Genomic DNA, 22,625 nt, shown 5'->3' with positions numbered 1-22,625 from the left:
ATTTTGGCTCCTCGTTTCGGGAGTATTTCTCGTGATTGTGGTCAGCAAGGTCTAGGGTTTGGGGTGACTGCAAATGGCCAGGACAGAGGGCAGAGAGAATCAGATCATAACTAGATGTAACTTTCAAAGGTCCGTCTCCAATGAGATAACCTAGTTCTGTAATCCAGGCTCTGACCCCGGAACCTCAAACGGCCTCCCCAAAATGGCAGCACCTAGGAAGCAGGGTTCAAACATGAGCTGTAGGGAACATTTCAGAGTCAAACTTCAGTGGGTACCCGTGGGTCCTGGCAGTAGGTCTGGAACATAGGAGGTCCTCAAAAAAGAAAAATTCTGGTTAAGGGCATCAGCGTACCAGGGGAGAAAATTCTGGGAATGAAAATCTAAAGAAAAAAAAAACAATGGCACCATGTTATCAACTGAGCCATATAGTGTGTCTGGGTTTGTTGTCCTCTTCTGTCTGTGACTGATTCTCTGAGGAGTTAAGAGCCACTGTGATGATGGTAATTAATAACTATCATATTAGTGATAAGAATTCGTGCTGATTATGCTTAATGACAGGGCCATGCTCTGAAGAGTCTGTCCTCAGAAGACATCGTTGTCCAAACACCTGAGAGGGGACTTACACACACCCAGCATGGCACTGTCTACACCTGAGCTGTGTGTCACATCTACACACTCAGTGTATCCTACAGGTCTGAGGGCAACGGGGATAAAACAGTACAGGTCTGACCAAGTGCAAGAGCCATCTATCAAATCGAGCTATGAGGCAAACGCCGAGGTGGGAAGCTTCGGCCTGAAGCAAGCGTTTCTCTACACTCCGAGGACAGAAATGGCGTGGCTGCGTAGCCCAGCACTTTGTGAGCACGGCCAAGCATTAAGATCTGCACACAGTTGTTTACAGTGTGTCTTACCTGGCAGAAACACAGTAGATTGCTCCCTCCAGCGTCACCACACATGCGTGAGCAACACCCTGTGTTGCAGTCAATATGAGGTGTTCAGCTCCATTTTCGAACAAATGGGACAGCCATGGCATCAGTCGGGATGATGTTGCATGACGTGGGACTGTAACATGGTGGGTTAGCTGTGAATGTACCCAGTGCCAGGCCAAGGCACGTGGCAGGTACCTGGTTTAATTCTCACCTCTTAGCTGATAATACAAGTAAGAAAAATCTCTGCGCTAGGTAGGAATAGATATGGAGCCATGACCACCACGTCCTCACCAACCACACATGTAACTGAGTACTTATCTTCATCCGTGTGTGCTCAGTCTGTGAACACTTATTCTCCACCTCTTGCACCGTGTGGACTTAACACCTGCACACCCAGCCACTTGAGCTTACAGTCTTCCCTGTAGCAGCTGCATTATTGACCACTGGACTGACCATCATATGTGGAACTCCAGTGTACACAAGCACCCTGGACATAGCACTAACCACTGTGTTCCTCACTACTGTCTGGGATGCACTTCACAGAACCAGGGTAGGGGCAAGGGATTGGGAAACGTGAATGAACATATAGGACTTCAGAGCTATTGAATTTAAAAGATTTTTGATTTATGTCAGAGTTCTTTGCAGTTTTTTTTTTTTTAACTCTTGGGGGCCTGCCATCCAGCTCCCAAATAAAATACACAGAGATGGATTCTTGTTTATGAATGTCCTGCCTTAGCTTGGCTTCTTTCTATCTAGTTCTTCTGACTTAAATTATCCTGTTTTTCTTTCACTACATTTTGCTTCTGGGTTTTTTACCTTTCTTTATTCTAGATATCTTTCTTCCTTGCTACTCCATGGCTGGCTGTGTGGCTGTGTGGCTGTGTGGCTGTGTGGCTGTGTGGCTGTGTGGCTGTGTGGCTGTGTGGCTGTGTGGTTGTGTGTCTGGCCACTAGTGGCCTCCTCTCCTTCTCCTTTTCTGGCTCCTCCCTCCTCTCCCTAGATTTTTCCTCCTATTTATTCTCTCTGCCTGCCAGCCCTGCCTATTTCTCTCTCCTGCCTAGCTATTGGCTGTTCAGCTCTTTATTAGACAAGTCAGACGTTTTAGGCAGGCAAAGTAATACAGCTTCACAGAGTTAAACAAATGCAACATACAAGGATGCACCGCATCCCTGCATCATTAGACAAATGCTCCATGGTATAAACGAACGTAATGCATCTTAAGCTAATAGTCCACAATAGCTCTTGTCCTAACAATGGACTCTTTCCACATTTTGTTCACACTTTTCCACCGCACCCCGTGTTTCCCAGCAGATGTGCCCCCGCGAAACCAGAAGGCTCAGCACGCAGCCAAGCTCCTTCATCCGTCACCTGGTCATTTGACAAATGCTCACTGGTTTCTTGCTGGGAGTCAAGGACTCTTTGGAGAAAGAAAGTTGGAAGTGGCCCACTGTGCCTTTAAGAGCTCATTTTCCCTACGGTCTATTGTGCTTTGTGCTTTATAGCATGTAGGTGTGCTTCAGCAGCCAGGGTCTAATTCTTAAACATTCTTATGAAGATAATTTTTAGCTTTTAACTAAAAGTACCTCTCTTAAAAAAACACACACACAGTGTGTGTGTGTGTGTGTGTGTGTGTGTGTGTGTGTGTATCCATTTGTTGGCGGTGCAGAGGACTTAACATACATTCTAATCCCTCATCACCCCTCCTGATAACTCTGATGATCCAGACTCTTCAAACAGAATGTAATAAGATGAAGTTTTATGATATTCCAATGAGTTTGGCCATCTCCGTCTGGTTGGCTATACAGATGGCTCTAGAAGGCAGCTGGGGTTTTGAGGCGGCTCTCAGAGCAAGCATCACAGGGTTTCAAGTCCCAGCTCCGATGACTCCTCACTATGGCCACCAGTAAGTCAGCTCAACTCTCTGGACCTCGTTTCCTTCACCTGTGAAACAAAATGACAGGAATCATATTGGTGATCTAGAGAGGGCTTTTCTCAACTGACTGATTTGCCTTGTAACTACAAAGACTTGAGTTCACTCCCAGGGGCCAGGTTTATGAACAAATCAAGGGATGGTGGCTCACACTGTGATCCCAGCGCTTGGGAAGTGGAGTCAGGAGGTTCCTGATTGTCACTGGTCAGCCAGTCTCATCCACTTGGTCAGCTCCAAGCCAGTGAGAGATCTTCCCCTGCCCCCCAAAAAGGTGGATGGCACATAGTGAATGGAACCTGAAGTTGTCCTCTGGCTTCCAAACACACTGCCTTCTAAATTTTATGTCAAAATATATAAACCTCTTTATACATAACAATATATATGTATACGTACATGTATATACATGTGTGTAATATATATACATATATATATATATACCAGTGCTTATTTTCTTACTGCTAAATTAATAAAAACAATACTAGTTGTTCCAGCAAAGGCCTACTGAGCTTGCATGTTTCCATTCTCAAATAGATTTCAATCCATCCCTGTCTCCCTTTTGCTAGAGGATAGTGTTCTCTCTTCTCTCTCTTTTTTTCCATCCCTGGAGCCTGCCCCAATTATAAAAGAAGATAACTTGACTTCCTTTAACTGCAGCCCGAGCGTTTGAATTTAATTGAATGGGAAATAATTATTCCTGAGGAGCGGAGGTTTTGGAGGCTCTGTGAAGCGATGGAAGATGTGGATCTTGTTACATTAGACCCACGCAAATACACTTTTAATAACCAACTTCTGCTCAACACACCTTCTGTCTCCTGTGAAATCTACAGCAGGAAGTGTAGACGGGTCGGACTGGGGTGGGAGTGGGCTGGACTGCCAACTCATTATTTTTAAAGTGATTTATTTACCGAGGTGAGCCATTTTCAAATTCAATAATAAATCTATTAAGGGGCAGTTAACCTCTATAAACCTTGTTTTAAATAATCAATTGGCATTTGCGTAACTGCAGTGTCTGTCTCATTAGGTGGGCATTAAGTCCTTATTTGAGACGTTTAATCTGAAGTGTGACCGAATCAGCCATGAGGTAGCAATTAGATATTCACCATGGGTCCTTGATTCACCAAGGAGCTGGTCCTCTCCCTTTCTCTGATTGTGACAGCCCTGAGCAAGGAACCAAGGGATCCTCTCATGTATGATTCTTTTTTCCCCACAGTGCCTCTCAAGAAAGAGACCTGACACCACCACCTTCCTCCAGGGGGAAAAAGAAAAAGAAGAAATCGACCAGGAAGAAGAGAAGGAGGTGAGGGTCCTGAACAGAGATGAAACTTCAAAGACTCAGAGACAGGGGAAGGGGCAGACAGGGGGTATAAAGGTTTTCAAGAGTCTGGCAGTGACTCCAGCTTGGTTCAAATTTCTTTTTTGCCTCTTAACTACCATGTGACTTCGGGCTTCACCCTTCTATGCTTTGGGTTCCCCTCTTCTGCAAATGATAATAAAATAATACAAACCTTTTGGAATTTTGTGAGCATAGGAAGAGAAATGATTCTGGGTACGGGAGTTCATGCCTGTAATAACAGCACTTGGGAGTCTGAGGCAGGAGGATTGCAGTCTGAGGCAGGAGGATTGCTGTGAGTTTGATGCCAACCTGGGTTACATAGTGCATCCTGGGTCAGCCTGAGCTACAAAGTGAGACCCTGTATCACAAAAAAAAGAGGAAGAGGAAAATATGGAGACAGCTGTCACAGTGTTTAGCAATAGTGTATGGCCAATTAATAAAGAGCTATTATTACTGCTTGGTTGTTGAACACGAGAGACTGAAGCTTACAGTGTGCAGAGGCTTGCTACCCGCCTTCTTCTCACTCCCGGACACACTCTTCCAGGCAAGCATTATGCCCGTTTCAGAGATGGGAAGATAAAGGCTCATCGGCTGGGACGTCAGAATCTGCCTTGGACTTGATTTGCAGGATTCTGCTCTAGACCCAGAGTTAACATTATATATTAACATCAGATCGTGACTTCTTTGAGCTTCTTGAATTTCTTTCTACACACAATTCTTTCAAGACGTTTTTATACTTAAAAAAAATATACTTTTATTTCCAGATTCCCTCATAAAACCTTGTCTCCCAGGGAGACAAGACTCCATGGGAGCCAGGGAATCTCACCAAACCTCCCAGGCAGTGTTTACAGAAGCCTGCAGGGGGCGGCAGAGAGCAATGACTGGACCACTGGGGCCTGGGGTTCCGGTGCACAGAGCTTTCTCCGCCACAACTACTTAGCCTACCACTTAAGGATGGACCCACATAGGACTCGGGGTAGTGCGGGAGAGATCCCCGCCTTTCCGCCATTGTAAGGTAGGGGGTGGACTCGGGGTGAATTGAGTTCCCGATTTTAGAAGTGTGCAGAACTTAGAGGAGGCAACAGCACGCTCTGGGGTTCCCTAATTATTCCTCCAGCAAGGGTCCCCTGAGCGTGAGTCTGGGGACAACTGCAGTTCCTAAAGTGTTGCGTTGTTCCTCATTTAATTCTCTTTGCTGATATATTTTGTTGAGCCTGCCAAGTTTTGGGTTTTGTTTTTTTTTTTTTTTTTTTGGTTTTTCGAGACAGGGTTTCTCTGTGGCTTTGGAGCCTGTCCTGGAACTAGCTCTTGTAGACCAGGCTGGTCTCGAACTCACAGAGATCCGCCTGCCTCTGCCTCCCGAGTGCTGGGATTAAAGGCGTGCGCCACCACCGCCCCGGCTGTTTTTTTTTTTTTTTAAGAAAATAAAATTAGTGTATACTCATTAAAAATTGGGATAGTTCATATGAAAATAGGGGTTTCTCGAACCTTCTATGGAAAGCAGCTGCTGTGGAAGGCTGGGGCTGCATTTTCACACTGAACCCCAACTCCCATCTGAGAGGCCGCTGCGTGCTTTCGGCGGGGATGGGGGGGGCTCACTCCTCAGTGCTCCCTGCTGCCTCTCAGTCAGCCCTAGGCTCCTGCCGGTCCTGAGCGCGCAGCCTCTGTTCCCAGCCAGAGCCCGCTGTCTCACTGAGGAATTAAACCAGGAGATGAGCTGTGATTTTCCCCAGAGGCCTGTGAGTTGGTGGTGGAGTCAAGACGGGAAATCAGGTCATTCTGATGTCAGGCTGAGTCATCACCTGACCGTTTCCCAGGTGCCCCTTTGGTGGCTGTGGCTTCAGGGAGAGAGGCTTACCAAGGAGATAGCAGAGACCAGGGAACATGGGAGGGGCAAAGCTTGCAGGGGAAGCCACAGATGAGACCAAGAAAGCATTTCAGATTTAATTAAGAGTAGAGTTAGGATCTCTGAGTTCGAGGCCAGCCTGGTCTACAAGAGCTAGTTCCAGGACAGGCTCTAGAAACTACAGGGAAACCCTGTCTCGAAAAACCAAAAAAAAAAAAAAAAAAAAAAAAAAAAAAAAAAAAAAAGAAAAAAAAAAAGAGTAGAGTTATGTTGTTATAAGAAACAAACCTGGGAACGGAGAGAACTCAGTTCAGATTTGAGACTACCCATGTCTTGGCTGTGTGTCTTTGAGCAGGTCACTACACCACTGTGAATCTCACTTTTACACCCGGCCCCCCAAAAACGTAAGAAAAGCAACTGTATCAGCCTACGAAAGATATAGGGACTGTCTCTGAATACAGTCCCCCAAAGAGCCAAGACCCTGCGTAAAGACGGAACGTGTCTCCCTCCCCACAGGTCCCCATCCTACAGCCCATCACCAGTCAAGAAGAAGAAGAAGAAAAGCTCCAAGAAGCATAAGCGAAACAGGTACTGCCCTCCCGTCCTTCCTCCTCCACAAACAGGGATGCCCCGGGTGCAGCAGGGCATAGGTACTGCCCTCCTGTCCTTCCTCCTCCACAAACAGGGATGCCCCGGGTGCAGCAGGGCATAGGTACTGCCCTCCTGTCCTTCCTCCTCCACAAACAGGGATGCCCAGGGTGCGGCAGGGGCAGGGCCTGGGAAGACACTCACTCTAGCTCCATTTTAGGGTGTGTTTGCGCCAATGTGAGTTGGGACTCTTGGAGGCAGAAAAGAGATCCGTTGACTCAGACTGGAAAGGGGAGCTGATCAGAAGAAAGCAGATGGGTTTGGGAGACCTGCCAGGCCGAGAAGAGGGGCTGGGAACAAGGAATGGGAAGCAGAGAGATCCCAGGCAGTCCCCCCTGCTTCCTGGTCCTTGTGGGGAGGGGCTGCGTACTTCCTCATTTCTGCCACATCGCAGGCCAAGACAGAAGCAGGCAATGATATTTTCATCATGATCCCAAAGTACCAGGAGAAACCTCCATGTGGCTTCAGCTGTGTCCTAGAGGGCAGAATCAAGTTGAAGAACATGACATCCAGGGATCCTCATACAAGGCGGGGAACAGGGAGAGTCATGGAAAGGCCTCTCATGGTTTGGACTCTCAGCCCAGGTGTTTACTATGCACACACATGCATGTACATATGCACACACACACATATACACACATACATATATACACAAAGCTGTGCACACACATACATATATACACACATCCATGTACATACATACATATATATATACACAAAACTGTGCACACACATACATATATACACACATCCATGTACACACATACATATATACACAAAGCTGTGCACACACATACATATATACACACATCCATGTACACACATACATATATATACACACATCCACGTACACACAAACATACACACATACACACACAAACATGCACATATACACACATGCATGCATGCACACATCCATACATACACACATCCATGTACACATACCTTAGAGTCAAATGTTCATGTATATTTACAGAGGGCAAAAGACTGGTAAACAGTGTGGCCAATGGGCCAAGCCTACATGTTTGGAGAAATTTTGCAATACAAAATTTCCATGGTGCCATTCTTCTGCAAAGAAATTTCCATCTTCATTGAACTACTTCCCATGGGCCACTGTCAGCCAGCTCAGAGGAGCTTTGTACTCTTGGGACAGTCAGCCCACTCAATTCTATACACCATCTAAGCTTTGCAGTTGGCTGTGGATCTTAGGGAAAGAATGCCTTATGATTTATTCTTGTTTATCTGTATCTTCCAGTGCCCCTATATGGATTGTGTGTAGTCATCAAACGTCAGAGGTCATTTGAGTTTTTCTCGTCTTCAAAGTGGCACCAAATAAGAGTTTTCACAGTCCAGGGGTTTGGCTACGTCTCACTCTGTATTGCTAGAATGTTCTCAAACTCAGTTTGGTCTAATGGGTTACATCCACCACTGGTCTAGAGTCTCCGGTTAAGCTGACATGGTAGGTGATTAGCGAGCTGTGGTTAATTTGGAGTCGTCAGTCCTTCCTACCATGGAGCCTGATGCTAAGGCAAGCGCAAGCCTATGAGTGTAAAACAAACATTCGTCACCTGTCTGTGCTGAGCAGGAGGTCCCAGTGTGGAGGACTTTTTCACACCTCGATCTAGAAAGCCAGGCAGCTTCTCACTCAAGGCCTGTAATTCCAGCTACCTATGAGTCTGAGGCAAGAAGGTCACAAGTTCAAAGCCAGCCTAGGCAATTTAGTGAGATCCTGGAGTAAGGAAGGTAGGGGAAAATGAGGGCGAATACTCTGGCCCTTCCTCGAGCCTCCTCCTGGGCTCCCCCTTCCCCAGCCCAGCTTCTCCAGGTCTGTGTTCACGACATGTTTGGCTAAGGACAGCTGAGGGTCTTAGAGGTGGCATCTAGGGACAGGAGAAGCATTGGGCCTTTCCTTGTCTTAATATCAAGGTTTGAGACCTTTCAAAAACTCTATTTTCACATCTATTCACACTTAAGATTCTGAGCCCCAGAAATAAAACGATGAACAAAACCCCGCTACAGCTTTCTCCGTCTGCTGGGTGATTACAGGTGGAAAGTTCTGGGCTCCTCCTCCAAGGAGCTCGGTGGCTCACCCAGGAGAGAGAAGAGCCTGCTGAACCCAGAGACCACTGTAAACTGCTGTGGGAAGAAGAGTAGGAAGGGAGTGTGGAGGAGGGGAGAAGAAAGAGGCGACCAGATAATAAGTTTATTGAACCTCGCTGCCCTCCATAGTGTGGCATAGGGATGGACAGAATGAGGTTGTTTATGCCCGGAGCTTAGCACAGGAGAGGTTCTGCCTGTGGTGCAGCAGGAGGAGGAGAGAGACGGACAGGAGGAGAAGGGGGGAGGGAGGAGCAGAAGGAGGAGGGGCAGAGCAGGAGGAGGAGAAATCTACCACTAAAGCTAGGACTTGGGGATTACAGCTCACTTTCCCATGCCTCCCGGCCCAGCCTCATTCGGGAGAAGCTGGATGACAATTTTCCATTGGCATTGGTGGCTTTGACCTGAGACTCAGTACACAAGCAGGCTGCATTTCCCACATGGACTTCCTGTTCTTCAGAATCTGATGGGGGAGAAGGTTTGGTTAGGAGTCCTGAGTTGTACCGGGCAGGAGCCCATCACACTAAGGTATTGCCCAGGAAAGAATTCTCAGACTCACCTGTGTTTATTCTCTCCTCTCCCTACCCTCCGCCCTCGCTCCTTCCTTCTGTCTTCCCTCCCTCTTTCCTTTGAATCAGGTCTTTTTCCAAGAAGAGGAGACACAGGTAAGACTCTCTGTTTCTGGCTGCTTCTTTAACCTTCTGCTTCAACAGACTTATTCTGGGTAGCTTCCTGGGTGGGCATCCATTACTGTGTTCCCTCTACCTCCCTGAGTCCCAGTTCCCTCAACAATGAAAACCTGTGTTGATGTCCCAGAGCAGTCAGAGCCGGCTTTGGGGCTATGCATTGCTCCTGGACCGAACTCTGCCCAGAAACTGGAAGTCAAGTCTTTTAGGAGACATGGGTCCTATTACTCCAACATAAGTTTCTTACATCTGGGCAAGGAATAGAGAACACGGCAGGAGCAACATGAAGCTACCACCTACAGGGACTCATGCACAGTGGGCCTACACTTAACTCTTTTCCCCACCCACCCCAGCCTTCAGCAGTGGGTGTTGTGTTTATGGTTCCCACCTGAGAGACTAAGCCAAGAGAGACCAGGACCACAGCTAAAATTGCAACCCAGTCTGTCAGCCAGGGGATGTATGCAGATGACAGTGGCTTCTTCAGTAACAATAGCCACATCCAGAGCAGTTCACTGACGAGCAGACTGCCATCGCCAGTGTCCCCGGCTGCCAGTCCAGTGAGTACCATCCAGTCTGTCACACAGCTGGCTGTGGCTTCCTCCTTGCATAATTGAGGCAAGCGACCTCGGAGAGAGTAGGCCACTTGTCTGATGTCACACACCTGAGCAGCAGAGGTGGCACTCAGACTCGGCGTGGTGGCATTAGATGGAATTATTACCCCAGCCCCTTCCTGGACCTCAGCAGACAGCCATGGGTTCGGGGGAACCTGTGAAGCTAGCTGGCCTGAGACAGAGGCTCATTTTTTCAGTCTTCTGGTTGTCTTCACGGGGACCCTGGCTCAATGCTGCTCCTTCTGTCCACACCCCAGGGTTTTGGGTACTTGGATATTCATGGGCAGAACATTTCATAATCTACCAAACCCGATCTGCCTTCATCTATCTCCTGATTAAGTGATTGACCAAGAGACCATGGTCTGCGCCGGACCCCAGCTCGACTGTGTGATCTTGCCTCAGTGTCTTAGCCCATCAGAGGCTTCATTTCCACATCTCGAAAATGGTCTGTGACAAGTGTGGCTCAGTGAGATGGTTCACACAGAGCAGGGGTGTTTAGCACAGTGTCCGAGGTACACTAACAGTTCACACGGAGCAGGGGTGTTTAGCACAGTGTCCGAGGTACACTAACAGTTCACACGGAGCAGGGGTGTTTAGCACAGTGCCTGGTGTGCACTGAGTCCTGAGCGTGCAGGTGTGGTCGCTGTGACCTTTGTTACCATTGCTGTTATTAGCCTTCAGAGCGAACTTGGCCTCCTCGGCACCCTGTTCTCAGCACAGGGCCATGAGCCAGGATCCCTGGCCTAACTCGCTGCATGTAGACGCTGGCATTCGAGCCATCTGCTTGTGTTTAATCTTGAACTGCACTGGTGTTCTCTTTGCCTTGTTTGCATCTTTCAATTAACTGGCCGTTTCTCCTTCAGCTCCTGTAGTCCTAAAAGCAAAAGACGGGAAGAGAAGAAGCACAAAAAACAGTGAGTAGAGACAGATGCCCCTGGAGCACACTGTGTAGTCTGAGGGAGACCAATGCCCCTGGAGCACACTGTGTAGTCTGAGGGAGTCAGATACCCCTGGAGCACACTGTGCAGTCTGAGGGAGACCGATGCCCCTGGAGCACACTGTGTAGTCTGAGGGAGTCAGATGCCCCTGGAGCACACTGTGCAGTCTGAGGAAGCGGAGGCCTGGCCTCTCTTCAGCTGGAGTGTTAGCTACCAAATGACCAGGGACAGGGGAGGAGGGGGCAGTGGCTGAGAGGGAGGAAGGAAGAAAAAGAAGAAGGGGAGGGCTTTATGTTCACTTGAAGGTGAGGGGTGGGGTATGCATGGACAGATTGTATATGTGGTATGTGGGTGTGTGCATGTGTGCTTGTGTTGTACACTGTATATGTTTGTGCCTGAAGTGCTCGTTATATGTGTAACATGTAATGTATATACCATACATATATTTGTAGGTCGCTTGTGCAAGTGTAGTGTGAACATCACTTAGGAATGTCTACATATTCTTATGCCATGCAAACACCCATGCACATGGTCTGTACAGTGCATGTAACATGGGCACAATGCATGTGTGCATGGGATCTAGCTGTGTTCACATGAATGCCCTTGTGTATGAGCATGGTGGCACACAGTACTCACACAGGTGCACCGTGGACTCGTGTGTGTGTGTGTGTGTGTGTGTGTATGTGTCAGCTCATTCTGTTCCGACTGTGTGCACACTCTACATGAACACTGTATGTCTGCATTCTGTGTAGGGGGCATGGCAGTCTTTACCCGTGCACATATCTGTGTAGGGTGTGCATGGACTGTGGTGTGTGATCACATGTGTGCGTGGGTGAACAAGCATCTACACGTACACTCTGGCTACTGGTTTGCAGCGCTCCCGGTGAGTCCCGAGTCTCGGGCCCAGCTGTTTCACAGTTTATAGCTGGTACTAGAAATTCAAATCAGTCAGTACTGCCTGCGGAGTTCAGTTCCCCATCAAATTAAAAGTAAATTTGGTTACAACCCACCTACTTTGTACTCTGTAAACGTTAGTGCGATGTGTTTTCCAATCAACTAATATTTTATCTCCCGCCAAGAAGCATCTAAGGAGAGGATCAAAGACAATAGGAAAAAAAGGGAGCGGCTTCTGAGGAGGGGAAAGAGGAGGCGGGGCACAGGGGGAGGGCACTCAGCGTGTCTGCCTCAAAGCGTTTCTTACTCAAGGTCAGCACAGAGGAGGACATTCCAGTCAGTGCGATAAAGGCATGGACCACGCTCCAGAAGGAAGCAGGAGAGACTAAAGTAAGATCAGGGAGGGACTTCCTTATTGGCCACTTTGTTTAAATGAAGCCATCAAAAGGAAATTATGAATGGCATGACTCCATGATCCCCTGAAGCTGGTCCTATTGCCATCCCAGGGTGAGGGTGAAGAAACAGAGGCGCTGGACTCTGGACTAGTGGTGTGAGAGCACTGGAAGCGGGGAGCTTGGCTCTGGTGTCTTCGCTCTCAGCACACACCGTGTGTTCTCAGGAGCAGCAGCCTTGGGCCTGTCCGCCTCAAGAGCGCTGAGGCAGTCACCCTCTCCAGTGTGAAAAAACAGACAAGCCCCAGCAGTTGCTAGCGGCTCATCATCAGAAAGCTAGACAAACCACACAAGGCAGGAGAGAGAGCGAGAATCCCAGGGGCTTCCAGGGTTGTTCTAACCAAGCTGACCAGGAGTTGGCTTCCTCTCGTTCAACGCACCTTCACGAGGCCCTGGCACGTGGCAGTGAGCACAGGGGATGTCACGGGTGAGAAGGGGAGACTAAAGCTTGGGACACCGAGAGGATACCAGCGGGGGGCAGGGGATAGGGTTCGATGGTGAGGGTGGCTTTCTGCAGGAGGGCACCTTAGGCTGCTGGTGTTGGTTTCCTCACCGTGCCGTGGGAGTAGAGAGAGGACTCACCTCCAGTTGTGGCAAAGAACGTAGAACACCTGGGGGACAATGCCTAGAAGGCCGCAGTGACACCGTGGTCATTGCCATCTGAGCCAGAACGCAAGCCCAGTTACACATCTGTCGCAGCTTGAGTCGGACGGGTCAGTGCAGGAGACATTGGACAGCTAGGCCACATGAAGAACCAGGCAGGGCCAGCCCCTGAAGGAGCTCGGAGTTCGAGACCAGAGTCTGGAGAGAGCACAAAGGCAGTGAGCAGGTGTCAGTCAGGGAACGGAGATGGCCTGACAGTTGTACCAGAAGAATCTGATTCCTTCGCTGAGGTGCACAGATTTGTGGGCCACCACATTCCGCACTCCCTTCGTTTTGTGTTTTGGTTGTTTTTAGAGACAGTCATACTATGTCACCCAGGCATTCAAGGCAGCCTCAAACTCATGGTGATCCTCCTGCCTCAGTTTCCCAAGCACCGGGATTCAAGCGTGAGCTACCCCACACTTGGCTTTCTCTGATCATCCTCAGTGGGATGTTGGGACCCATCCTCGGGAATGGCTAGAGCGAGCCAGGGTGATGCTGCTGACAGGGTGATGTTGTTCATGGTTCTCAGGCTTTGGGCTCCATGCTAAGGATCTGGACTTCGTGTCCCAGGTCCCAGGTCACAAACTGGCACTGGAAAGACCCCGTAGACTCTGAAAAGAGTGTCGTGCACACCGAAGGTTACCTTTTTTGTTTAAAGGACTGTCTCTTTAAGGCAGGGATATTAGCTTACATTAAACAGTCTGTATTTGTTTCTCCATGTGCTTGACCTATCGGAGGGTCCAGTGGGGGAAGGGAGGCTGGAGGCACAGCTCACCCTCTCACTTCCACCCAGGCCGTAGATCAATATTTTGCAAGATCCCGACTGGCCTTAGTAACAAAACAAAATGCAGATTCCTGACTTTGAGAGAGACAGGGGAGGCTGGGGGACGATTTTCCTGCCTGGTGTGTGGCTTTTGTCAGGACTGCTTCTAGCATGAGGCTAAGTCTCAAGTCAATTGTCAGCCACATTCCACACAAAGACCCCTTCTGCTTCCATGAGCTCAGCCTAGTTAGGCGGAGAGTCCCGAAAATGCCAGGAGGAAGCTGGGCTGTGAGGTTGGGAGATGAGTTCCTTTGGGGGTGACCTAGACTACTCTTGGGTATGAATTCCGGGATTTGTGTATCACAAAATCAAAATCAACACAGCACTCTTTTCTCCTCTCTCCCCCTCCCCCCCCCCTCTCTTCCGCTCTCCCTCCTCCACCCCGTCTCTCCCCACCCAAAGATCTCGAAGCCGGAAGTCTCACCACCATAGACACCACCATTGCCCCTCGAGGTCTCAGAGCTCGGAACTGCGCTCTTCCAGCTGCGAGAGCAGGTAACACCTTCGCCCCTGTTCCTGGTCCGCCCAGCCCTGAAGATGCTTGACCCAGGTTCTGTTCCACACTAGGTGACTCTCTCGCTCTCCAGGTCAGAGCTACCTCTGCTTGCTGCCACCAGCTGCAGGCAGAAGGACACAATAGTAGTCCCCGTAGAACACAGCTTGCTAAGTGTCTTTGGTGATGCTGGTTCACATGACCCTCTCTACAGTCCCTTGAGGTCAATCCTGTAGTCCCATTGTGCAGATGAGGAAACTGAGACACTAGGGCTTTAAGGAAGACGACACTTAGCAACCAGGGAGTTTGGCTCTAGACTTTTCATTCTCAGAACAGAGAAGCTGAGCCTCCTGTGAAGACACACAACACAGAGTACCAGGTTCTGAGGCCCTTCCGAGTTGGTTTTCTCCTAACTCTGATGTCTCTTTGCTGCCGTGTCCCCTGTCCTGGTCTGAGAACAAGAGGAGTTGAGTGCTCTTGTGGAGATAAAGAAGGCTTTGTGAGCGAGAACATTTGGAATTGTTCATACGGGCAAGAAGACCAACGCTGGCTCCTCGTGTTAGGGGCTTCTCTTTGTTTCAAGTACTCAGTCACGAAACTGGGGGATGGGAACATGGCAGGACTTTACCTTTCCCTTCTTTCAGTGGAAATGAGATGGCTGGGGAAGAAAAAGAAGGAAGTAGAAGGGAAAGAGGATAAAGAAGAGGAGGAAATGAGATGGAAGAAGAAGAGGAAGGGAAGAGGAGAAATGTTTATCTTCGTGCCAGGCTCTGGGCTGATTTTGAGTCCTTTCTCTCTGTGACCCCATGAGACTATGAGCATTGATATGATTTTCTATGTTGTCTGCACTTGATGGTCACCTCAGAACTGTTTTTTAAAAATTATTCTGAGTGTCTGCGTTGCACCCTCTAGTCACCCCAGCGAGGCAGAGAAACTACAAAACTTCCCAGGAAATATAAACACAGAGCAGGTGTGAGAAACCCTGCAACTGAGGCCCTGATGTGTCCCCTCCCAAGCCAACCTCTGTGTTTCTGCTGGACTCCAGCCACAAGTAGGACCTCCCAGATAAAGCCACACCGCACTCTGATTGACCAAGACACAAACAAGACCCATCCTTGTGCAGGGCAGAGCCCACATGGAATAAGAACTTGTCCTCAACACACAAGCATCCAGGCGCATCCACCCCAGCTAGCCTGCGTGGAGCCTGCTTCTTCCATGACCACAGACTTAGCCTCAATCTGGTTGTTCTCACTGTAGATTATCTCAGTACCTCACCCTGCTATCTGACAATATCCAGCCCAGAGCAATGCCCCCGTCACTATGAGATACAACCCCCAAACTTGCTCCCGATGCTGTCTGACAGGCCAATGTCTTCAGGGTTCAGGGAGGAGTGTGAGGGCTTTCCAGGTGACTGAAATTCATATGGTGTTGATTGTGTTTCCAGCTGTAACTCAGTACACAGTGGATATTCAAAGGGGTCAGACGTGCCTCTGGTTTCTACGGCAGACCGGACAAATCTTGCTTACACAAGGTGTCTCTGTCATTTTTATCAGACATTGTTTCCCTCAATATTTTGGGTGATGCTCAATAGCATGGCCCCATATCACACGTGGTAAAGTGACATACACAAAGACACACGGGTATTCATGGAACACAGGCATGCTCAAACATACAGAATCACAAGCACACGAAGGACATTAAGCCAGATCAAATAAGAGAGACCTCTTTTGTCTTCATGGCTACACCCATAAATACTTGCTAGACAAGTAAATGGGAGAATGACTAAATAGACAGAAGGGGCAAAGATGGATGGAAGGATGGTTGGCAAATGGGTGGCCAGATGGATAAATAGATAAATGATAGATAATGGATAGGCAGATGGTGGGTATATGGACAAGTCATCGGATGGGTGGGTGGAGAGATGGATGATGGATGAGCCAGGGTGAATGGTGGGTAAGTGGGTGGAGGAGTGGACAGATGACTCATTGAGAAGAGAGAGGAATGGAGGGTGAATGGGTGATGGGTATGGAGGAACTGACGGACAGACGATGGGTCAATGGCTTGGCAGATGAATGGATGAGTGGTGGGTTCACGGGTGTGTGGGTGGGCATGTGGGTGAATGAGTGGGTGAGTGAATGAGTAATGGGGGTGGATGAATGTACGTACACACAAGACATACCCAGGTACAAAATCACACAATCGTACTCTGTCATTCTCAGATGGCATGCTGGTTGCCCAGCCGTCTTTCCACCATGCTCTCTTCCTAAGGTATCTCTTTCTTGATCCCCAGGCACCGAGGTCGTTCTCCCGAGGAAGGGCGGAAATCCCGCCGAACACACTCCCGCCGCTGCTCCAAGAACCACTACAAGGTCAGCCCAGAGGCCCGATCCAGCCACCTGCCCAGCCAGCCCCTCCAGAGGCTCGGCTTCCTGTCAGCCAGGGGTGTAGTAAGTATTCCGCTCATCCCCTCTGTCAGCCTTGCCATGACTCTTGGGGGAGGTGGAGGTCCAAGTTCAGGGCAGTGTACGCTACCTTTTAATTCAATGTTGGGTAAAATTTCCCACTGGCTCCAGATCTCATTATTGATTAACAAAATGGTCATTCACCAGCTTTTGACATCTCTCTGCTTGGGAACCTGGGAAATGGAGGAGGAAAAACTAAAACACCTAAGCTCGTATGTTAGGGGATGCGGGCTGTTGAAACACTGGTAACCGGCCTCTGGATGACATGCGTGAGATGTTTCTTGGGGGAGGACAGAAGAAAGGGGTCTTTGACATGGGAAAGGCACTTTGGCTTTCCTAGTAAGTCTGCATCTCTTATGTCAGCTGCTTGACAACACTGATTGACAGCTGGGATCTGATTCCTCCCACTGATTTGTGCTTGACCTGTGTCTTCTTATGTGTTTACACACAAAGTCTCAGGTGTTAAGGGCTGAGTTGCTGTCGTCTCTCATCCCTCCCACAAATGGGGCAGAAACATCAAAACTCAGAGAGGTTAGGATCCGGGGCAAAGTCACAGGGTGAGATAATGGTGAATCCAATTTAGTGACCCAGCAATGAATGAAAGCAGAAAAACCCTCCCTCGGGTCAACAAGAAGTACTTGGTGTGTGACTTTGAACACTTTGGTGTAGGATGGAGCTGAATTTCAGACCTAGCCTCACGTCTTCCTAGATGATTGTACCACCTCAGTGTTCTCACTGGGCAAACTCGAGGTACTGATTCCATTTGAGGCGATTGGGACTATTCAATAAGAGGAAGTATGTGAAGGCCTTTTGTGGACTCTGAGGAGACACAGAGATAAACAGGATGAGAGTCAGCTTTGACATGTCACAGATTGTAGCCAGCAACTCTGAAGGGAGGAGTCTGTCTTCCAGATACAGGAAAACTTGAACATGCAAGGAGGTATTCCCCTTCAGAAGGATGAAGTGGAAACAAGGAAGAGTTCAGGGGTCCTGTGGGAAGATCAGTGGGAGCATCACTGTGGCCTGGTTGGCATGATCTGTATTTCCAGTACATTCTGGAAAGCTGTTCTCCACATCAAAGTATCTTGTGTCACCAGGGTCTAGTTTTATTCAATATCATGCATGTCTGACCGTGCTCTTCCTAAGTACCTCCTTCTCAATATGTCTGTGAGAACATGCAGGTGTTCCTAAATTTCCTAAATTTCTTGTACTAAAAGACTACAGAGGCCAGGGTTTGAGTCTTGACTCACCCACCCACTTCTGATTACTTCATTTGTAGAAAAAGTATAAGTAAATTTGAATGATGAGCAGTAAAAGGCAAAAGAAATATTCCTGTGTTATGACTGCCCCATCTCCCATGTGCTAGTGCCTATCTTAACCTACCTAGAAACCTCCAACTGACCTTAGCCAAAATGCACCAATGGCAATGCCTGCTTATACTCTCTCACCTGTCTGGAATGGTTTCCAAAGTTCACATGTGTGAAGATGCTGCTGAGAACTACACCTGTCTTCCCTCACTTACCAGTAATGTCACCAGACTGACTCTTGACAGTGTCTTTCCCAGAACACAGGCTCCTGGTAACAATGAGGTATAATGCTTCATCTCCCCCAGGGGCCTCTTTCTCAGGAGCCTCCATATTCCTCAGGAGCCCAATACCTGTTAGAAGAAACAAAAGCTAGGCCTTTATCCTTCCTTATATTCAAGGAAGAGGCCTTAAGAGCTCACCTCTCTCCCATTACCTTGGTTATTAAGAACTAAAGTGGAGATGCACAAGAGAGTAATGATGACTTTGGCAAGGTGGGGTTATAAAAAAACATGGAATTATGATTGTACAACCAAATTCTTTATAAGCTTAAAGTTCTTCAGCTGTAAAAAGAATGATAGATATATAAACAGAGAATACATAATACATATATATGCATACATATAATACATGCATGCTTGCATACATATAGTCTCTTCTTCAAAAGATAATAATAGAGCCCAATACTTGATCCTGGGACAAAACTCTGATAATATTCTAGATTCCTTCTTTGGAACTTTGGGCTCATCACATCACCTCTCTGAGTCTCTATTTTTTCAAATTTTGAAAAGCAAAGCAACTTGTGAGACCTAGTTCATAAGACTGTCATGGGGTCACCATGACTAGCTGTGAGTAAACATTTTATAATGCAACTGGTGAGTGGAAAACACTATCTGATGCCTCTTGCTGGTGCTAGCAACAGAGGTACAACAGCAGAGGAGGTAGAGGCCATAGCAGAGGTCACAGTAATCACTAGAGTGCTTGGGTAAGCCAATGGATAAACAGGGACAAGAGTCAGAGTCCTGCTTTCTGGAGAATTTTCTTTCCATCATAAATGGTGGCTGTATGCAATATGGCTACTCTCGCCTGGTTGAGATTTTTATGGCTCCTGGGAGTATCCATACACTCTGAAATCTGATTCCATGTTTCCTCCATTCTTGATCCTTCTTCTTCTCTATTACAAGGGGGGAGATTCCAGGTGCACCACATGTTTCTGAAGAGTTCCAGATCCCAAATTTCTCTCCATTAGATAGAACAGCAGAGGTATTTGCACTGAATCACACATCAGTCATTCATTCCCTCAAGCCTATCCACATTTCTGAGCATCTATTAGAGGGTTAGGCTTGAATTTGGCTCTAGAGACCTGATAAACAGAAAAGAAAGTCTGTGCCTGCTAAGGTGGAAGAGAGATAAGGTGGCAACAGGAAAAGGTCAAATATGACAATGGATGCCAAGATGAGGCAGACAGAAGTTTGGCTGATAGAAAAGGGCATTAGGATTAGGATAGGGAGAGAATGAAATGAAGACCCAGAAAACTAAATTTGAGCAGGATTTAGGCAATGAAGAGGAAAACTGAAGATAGGAGTTGGGTTTGAGATGGAATTCTAGGACAAGACACAGGTGTTAGAGGCAAATTGGAGACCTAAGCATCAGGGACCTCCTGTGCCTCAGGTACCAATGCTCCATCCACGCAGCTCTTTTGAAAATGATCAAGAGCATGTGCATGACATCACAAGAGGTGCTTTGCATATATAACTATGCAAATGAAGGCGTTGCCTCTGAACAGGATCCTGGTTGGTTAAATGTGACAGAGCCTCTCTTGCTTGGTCACTGAAAGTCTAAAGGAACCAGCAGTCAGTGTGATTAGAGCAGGATCCTGAGTGTGGGCATCAGTCCTTCCTAGGCTTGTTGAAACAGTCAAATGGTTACACACAAATTGGTAAAAAGGTTATTTTACCACTTCATTCTATCCATAATCTGCCAATTATACCTTCCCTCCCCTGGCACCTTCAGGACCACTATAACATAATATCTAGTTGCTTTTAGTGCCAAGCTGCCTTTTAATAGGATATACTTGACACTCAAGCAGTTGGTGACTTTCCAGAATACTCCTCACAGTAATGGTGGGAGCAAGCATGATGTGTCCTGAAGACATCAGTCACTTCTCTCTTGATGTCTGAGCAGGCTTTATGATAAGAGGATATTTGGGATGGGCACTGAAGGTTGGGTAGGAGTCTATCAATTTGAAATGACTCATGTATAGAAGGAAATGTGATATCATTCTGTGGGAGACACCACCATGTACATTGCATAGTTATTTTACCCTTGTTTCTTAGAGGTTTTCATCAGTATCATCCCCATTTTGCAGATGGAGAAAGTGAGGCTTTCGGAGGCACGAGGACCTAGGAAGGTAACACAATTTGAAGAGAAGAGAGCTGGCAGGGACCACAGATTATGCCTCAGAAGCTTGCTCTGATGTCAGCAGAGGTTAGACAGGTGTACAGGGACTCCAAGTGTTTGGTGGCGGCTTTCTCGTTCTGTTCTGTGGGTATTCGGCATTGGTCCTCTCACATCTAACTACAGAGGGGGTCTGGAAAAAGGAATGAATCAGAACCAAGGAACAGGGTAGGCCACCTCCTCCCGCCTCCTCATGCTGTAACCAGAGCCAAGGGCAGTCAGTCATAGATCGCTTGTGCCAAGCGCTATGCAGATGCCAGCAGACAAGAGGAGGACGTGCAGTCCGTCAAAGATGGTTCCACAGAGTTTGTAAACCAGAGAAGGCAAAAGAGTATCTGTGATCGAGACGTGGGCTTGGCAGAAGATCTCACCTTCCTGTGGCATTTGGATGGCATCGGTCACTAATGTGCTCTAAACACCTACTATGTGCCAGGTCACTGCCTCGGGTTCTTACTATATCACTTCAAGAGACTCAACACATCCACTCGGGAATGAGCACACTGTGGCCTGGAAAGGTCTGACAGAAGGTAGCTACTTACAGAAGCTCAGATTTGAAGCCAGAGAGTCCAATCAGGAGACCCACGTGTTTAATTACGTGTAAATATCATCTTCTGTACCTTGGGGTAATTATCTTAACCTATTTCCATGGTCACTATGATGGTGGCGTGAGACTAGGCATCTATCCACTTTTTAAAATATACACTAAGAGCCAGAGAGGCAGCTCAGTCAGCGACCTACGCCAAACCTAAGTTTGGATCCCTAGCACCCACATAAAAACCAAGCACGATGGTGTGTACCTGTGACCCCAGAACGGGGGGGGGGGGGGTAGAGAGACAAGAGGATCCCTGAGGCTTGCTTGCCAGACAGTCTACCTAAACGGGTGGCCTCCAGGTTCACTGAGAGACCCTTTGTCAGTAAATAAATAAAAATAAGGCAGGGATTGACGATTGAGGAAGATACCTGAAATATGATACCAAACTTCCGGTCTCCACCATCACACCCACACACATGAGCACAAACAGATACACACATATACACACAACAGTCGTAACCATAGCAGTAGTGATATTAACTGATAAGAATAACTTTGTACTTCTGCCATGAGCCAGTCATCTGCTGCTGAAAACTCACTTCAAGGCTTGGGGTCTAGCGCCACACATGATTCGTTACCACAGAAGCTTTTTAAAGACTTATCCCAAAGAAAGCCAGCAATGACCTCTGAGCTCAGAATCCTCCAGTGAAGCTGACAGCCATCTTTGGGGAAAGACAGGATGGACACGTGCCTCTTGTTTCTAGATAGGAAAGGTGAAGCTGAGGACTGGCCATGGCAGGCCCTGACCTTCACCCAGGCTTGCCTTGCTCTCTCCCCTGGGAGCCTTAGCACCCAAACTCTTCACTGGGAGAGGGGACACAATCCAGAACAGAGAGTGTTGGCACTTGGGGACACGGGCATAGCATAGTCAACATTAACCTTTTCTGGGTAAGGAAAAAAGAAACCATCAATTTTTAAATTTTATTTCATTTTTATCAGCTAAGAGACATTTCACCACCAGGAGAGGTAGGAAGGACATCACCTTATGTGTGTGTGAGAGAGAGATGGCATCTTTAAGCTGAATGAAATTTACTTGGATGCAAGACTCATCTACGGAGCTTACTTTCTTCCTTTCAGCCTGGGCTTGGGGGAATGTCTGACAATGTTTATGTGGAGGCTGTTGTATGGGGCACCTCCAGCCAGGCTTCCAAGAAAGGAGGAGCTAGAGGCTGTCATTCCTTTCAGAGTCCCCAATGTCAGCTGCAGCGCACAGCCAGGGGATGCCCCAGTCTCTTTATCCCCGGAAAATCGATCTCTCCACGGTCACCCTCCTCCTCTCCACCTCCCCCGCTTCCCAGATGAGCCTCAACAGGTCATAGAATCCATTCTTTTGCTGTCTTCCTAATTAGTGTCAAAGAAAGAGAGATTGCTAGCAAGGAAAATGGCCCTGTCTTAGAGGAGCAAAGGGGTTGTTTTCCTAAGGAACGAGCAGGGCCCTCCAGCTGCATGCTCTGCCGTGTAGCGTGTGAGATGTCCCAGCTCCCC

The 22,625-nt window shown here is 47.9% G+C and overlaps 1 protein-coding gene across 1 annotated transcript in view; it reads left to right on the top strand.

Moving 5' to 3' along the window:
• Srrm4 (serine/arginine repetitive matrix 4) overlaps window positions 1–22,625 on the top strand; it is a 147,969-nt gene that overhangs the window by 107,938 nt on the left and 17,406 nt on the right. Inside the window, exons 3-8 of the mRNA XM_038346876.1 lie at window positions 4,070–4,156; window positions 6,555–6,626; window positions 9,422–9,448; window positions 10,944–10,994; window positions 14,235–14,327; window positions 16,616–16,772. Of these exons, the coding sequence (XP_038202804.1) occupies window positions 4,070–4,156; window positions 6,555–6,626; window positions 9,422–9,448; window positions 10,944–10,994; window positions 14,235–14,327; window positions 16,616–16,772 (487 nt within the window). The remainder of the gene's footprint in view (window positions 1–4,069; window positions 4,157–6,554; window positions 6,627–9,421; window positions 9,449–10,943; window positions 10,995–14,234; window positions 14,328–16,615; window positions 16,773–22,625) is intronic.

Source organism: Arvicola amphibius, chromosome 10 (assembly GCF_903992535.2).
Source record: "Arvicola amphibius chromosome 10, mArvAmp1.2, whole genome shotgun sequence".
Taxonomy (NCBI): domain Eukaryota; kingdom Metazoa; phylum Chordata; class Mammalia; order Rodentia; family Cricetidae; genus Arvicola; species Arvicola amphibius.
Note: the sequence above shows the minus strand (reverse complement) of the source record. Positions and strands in the feature narration are given on the sequence as shown.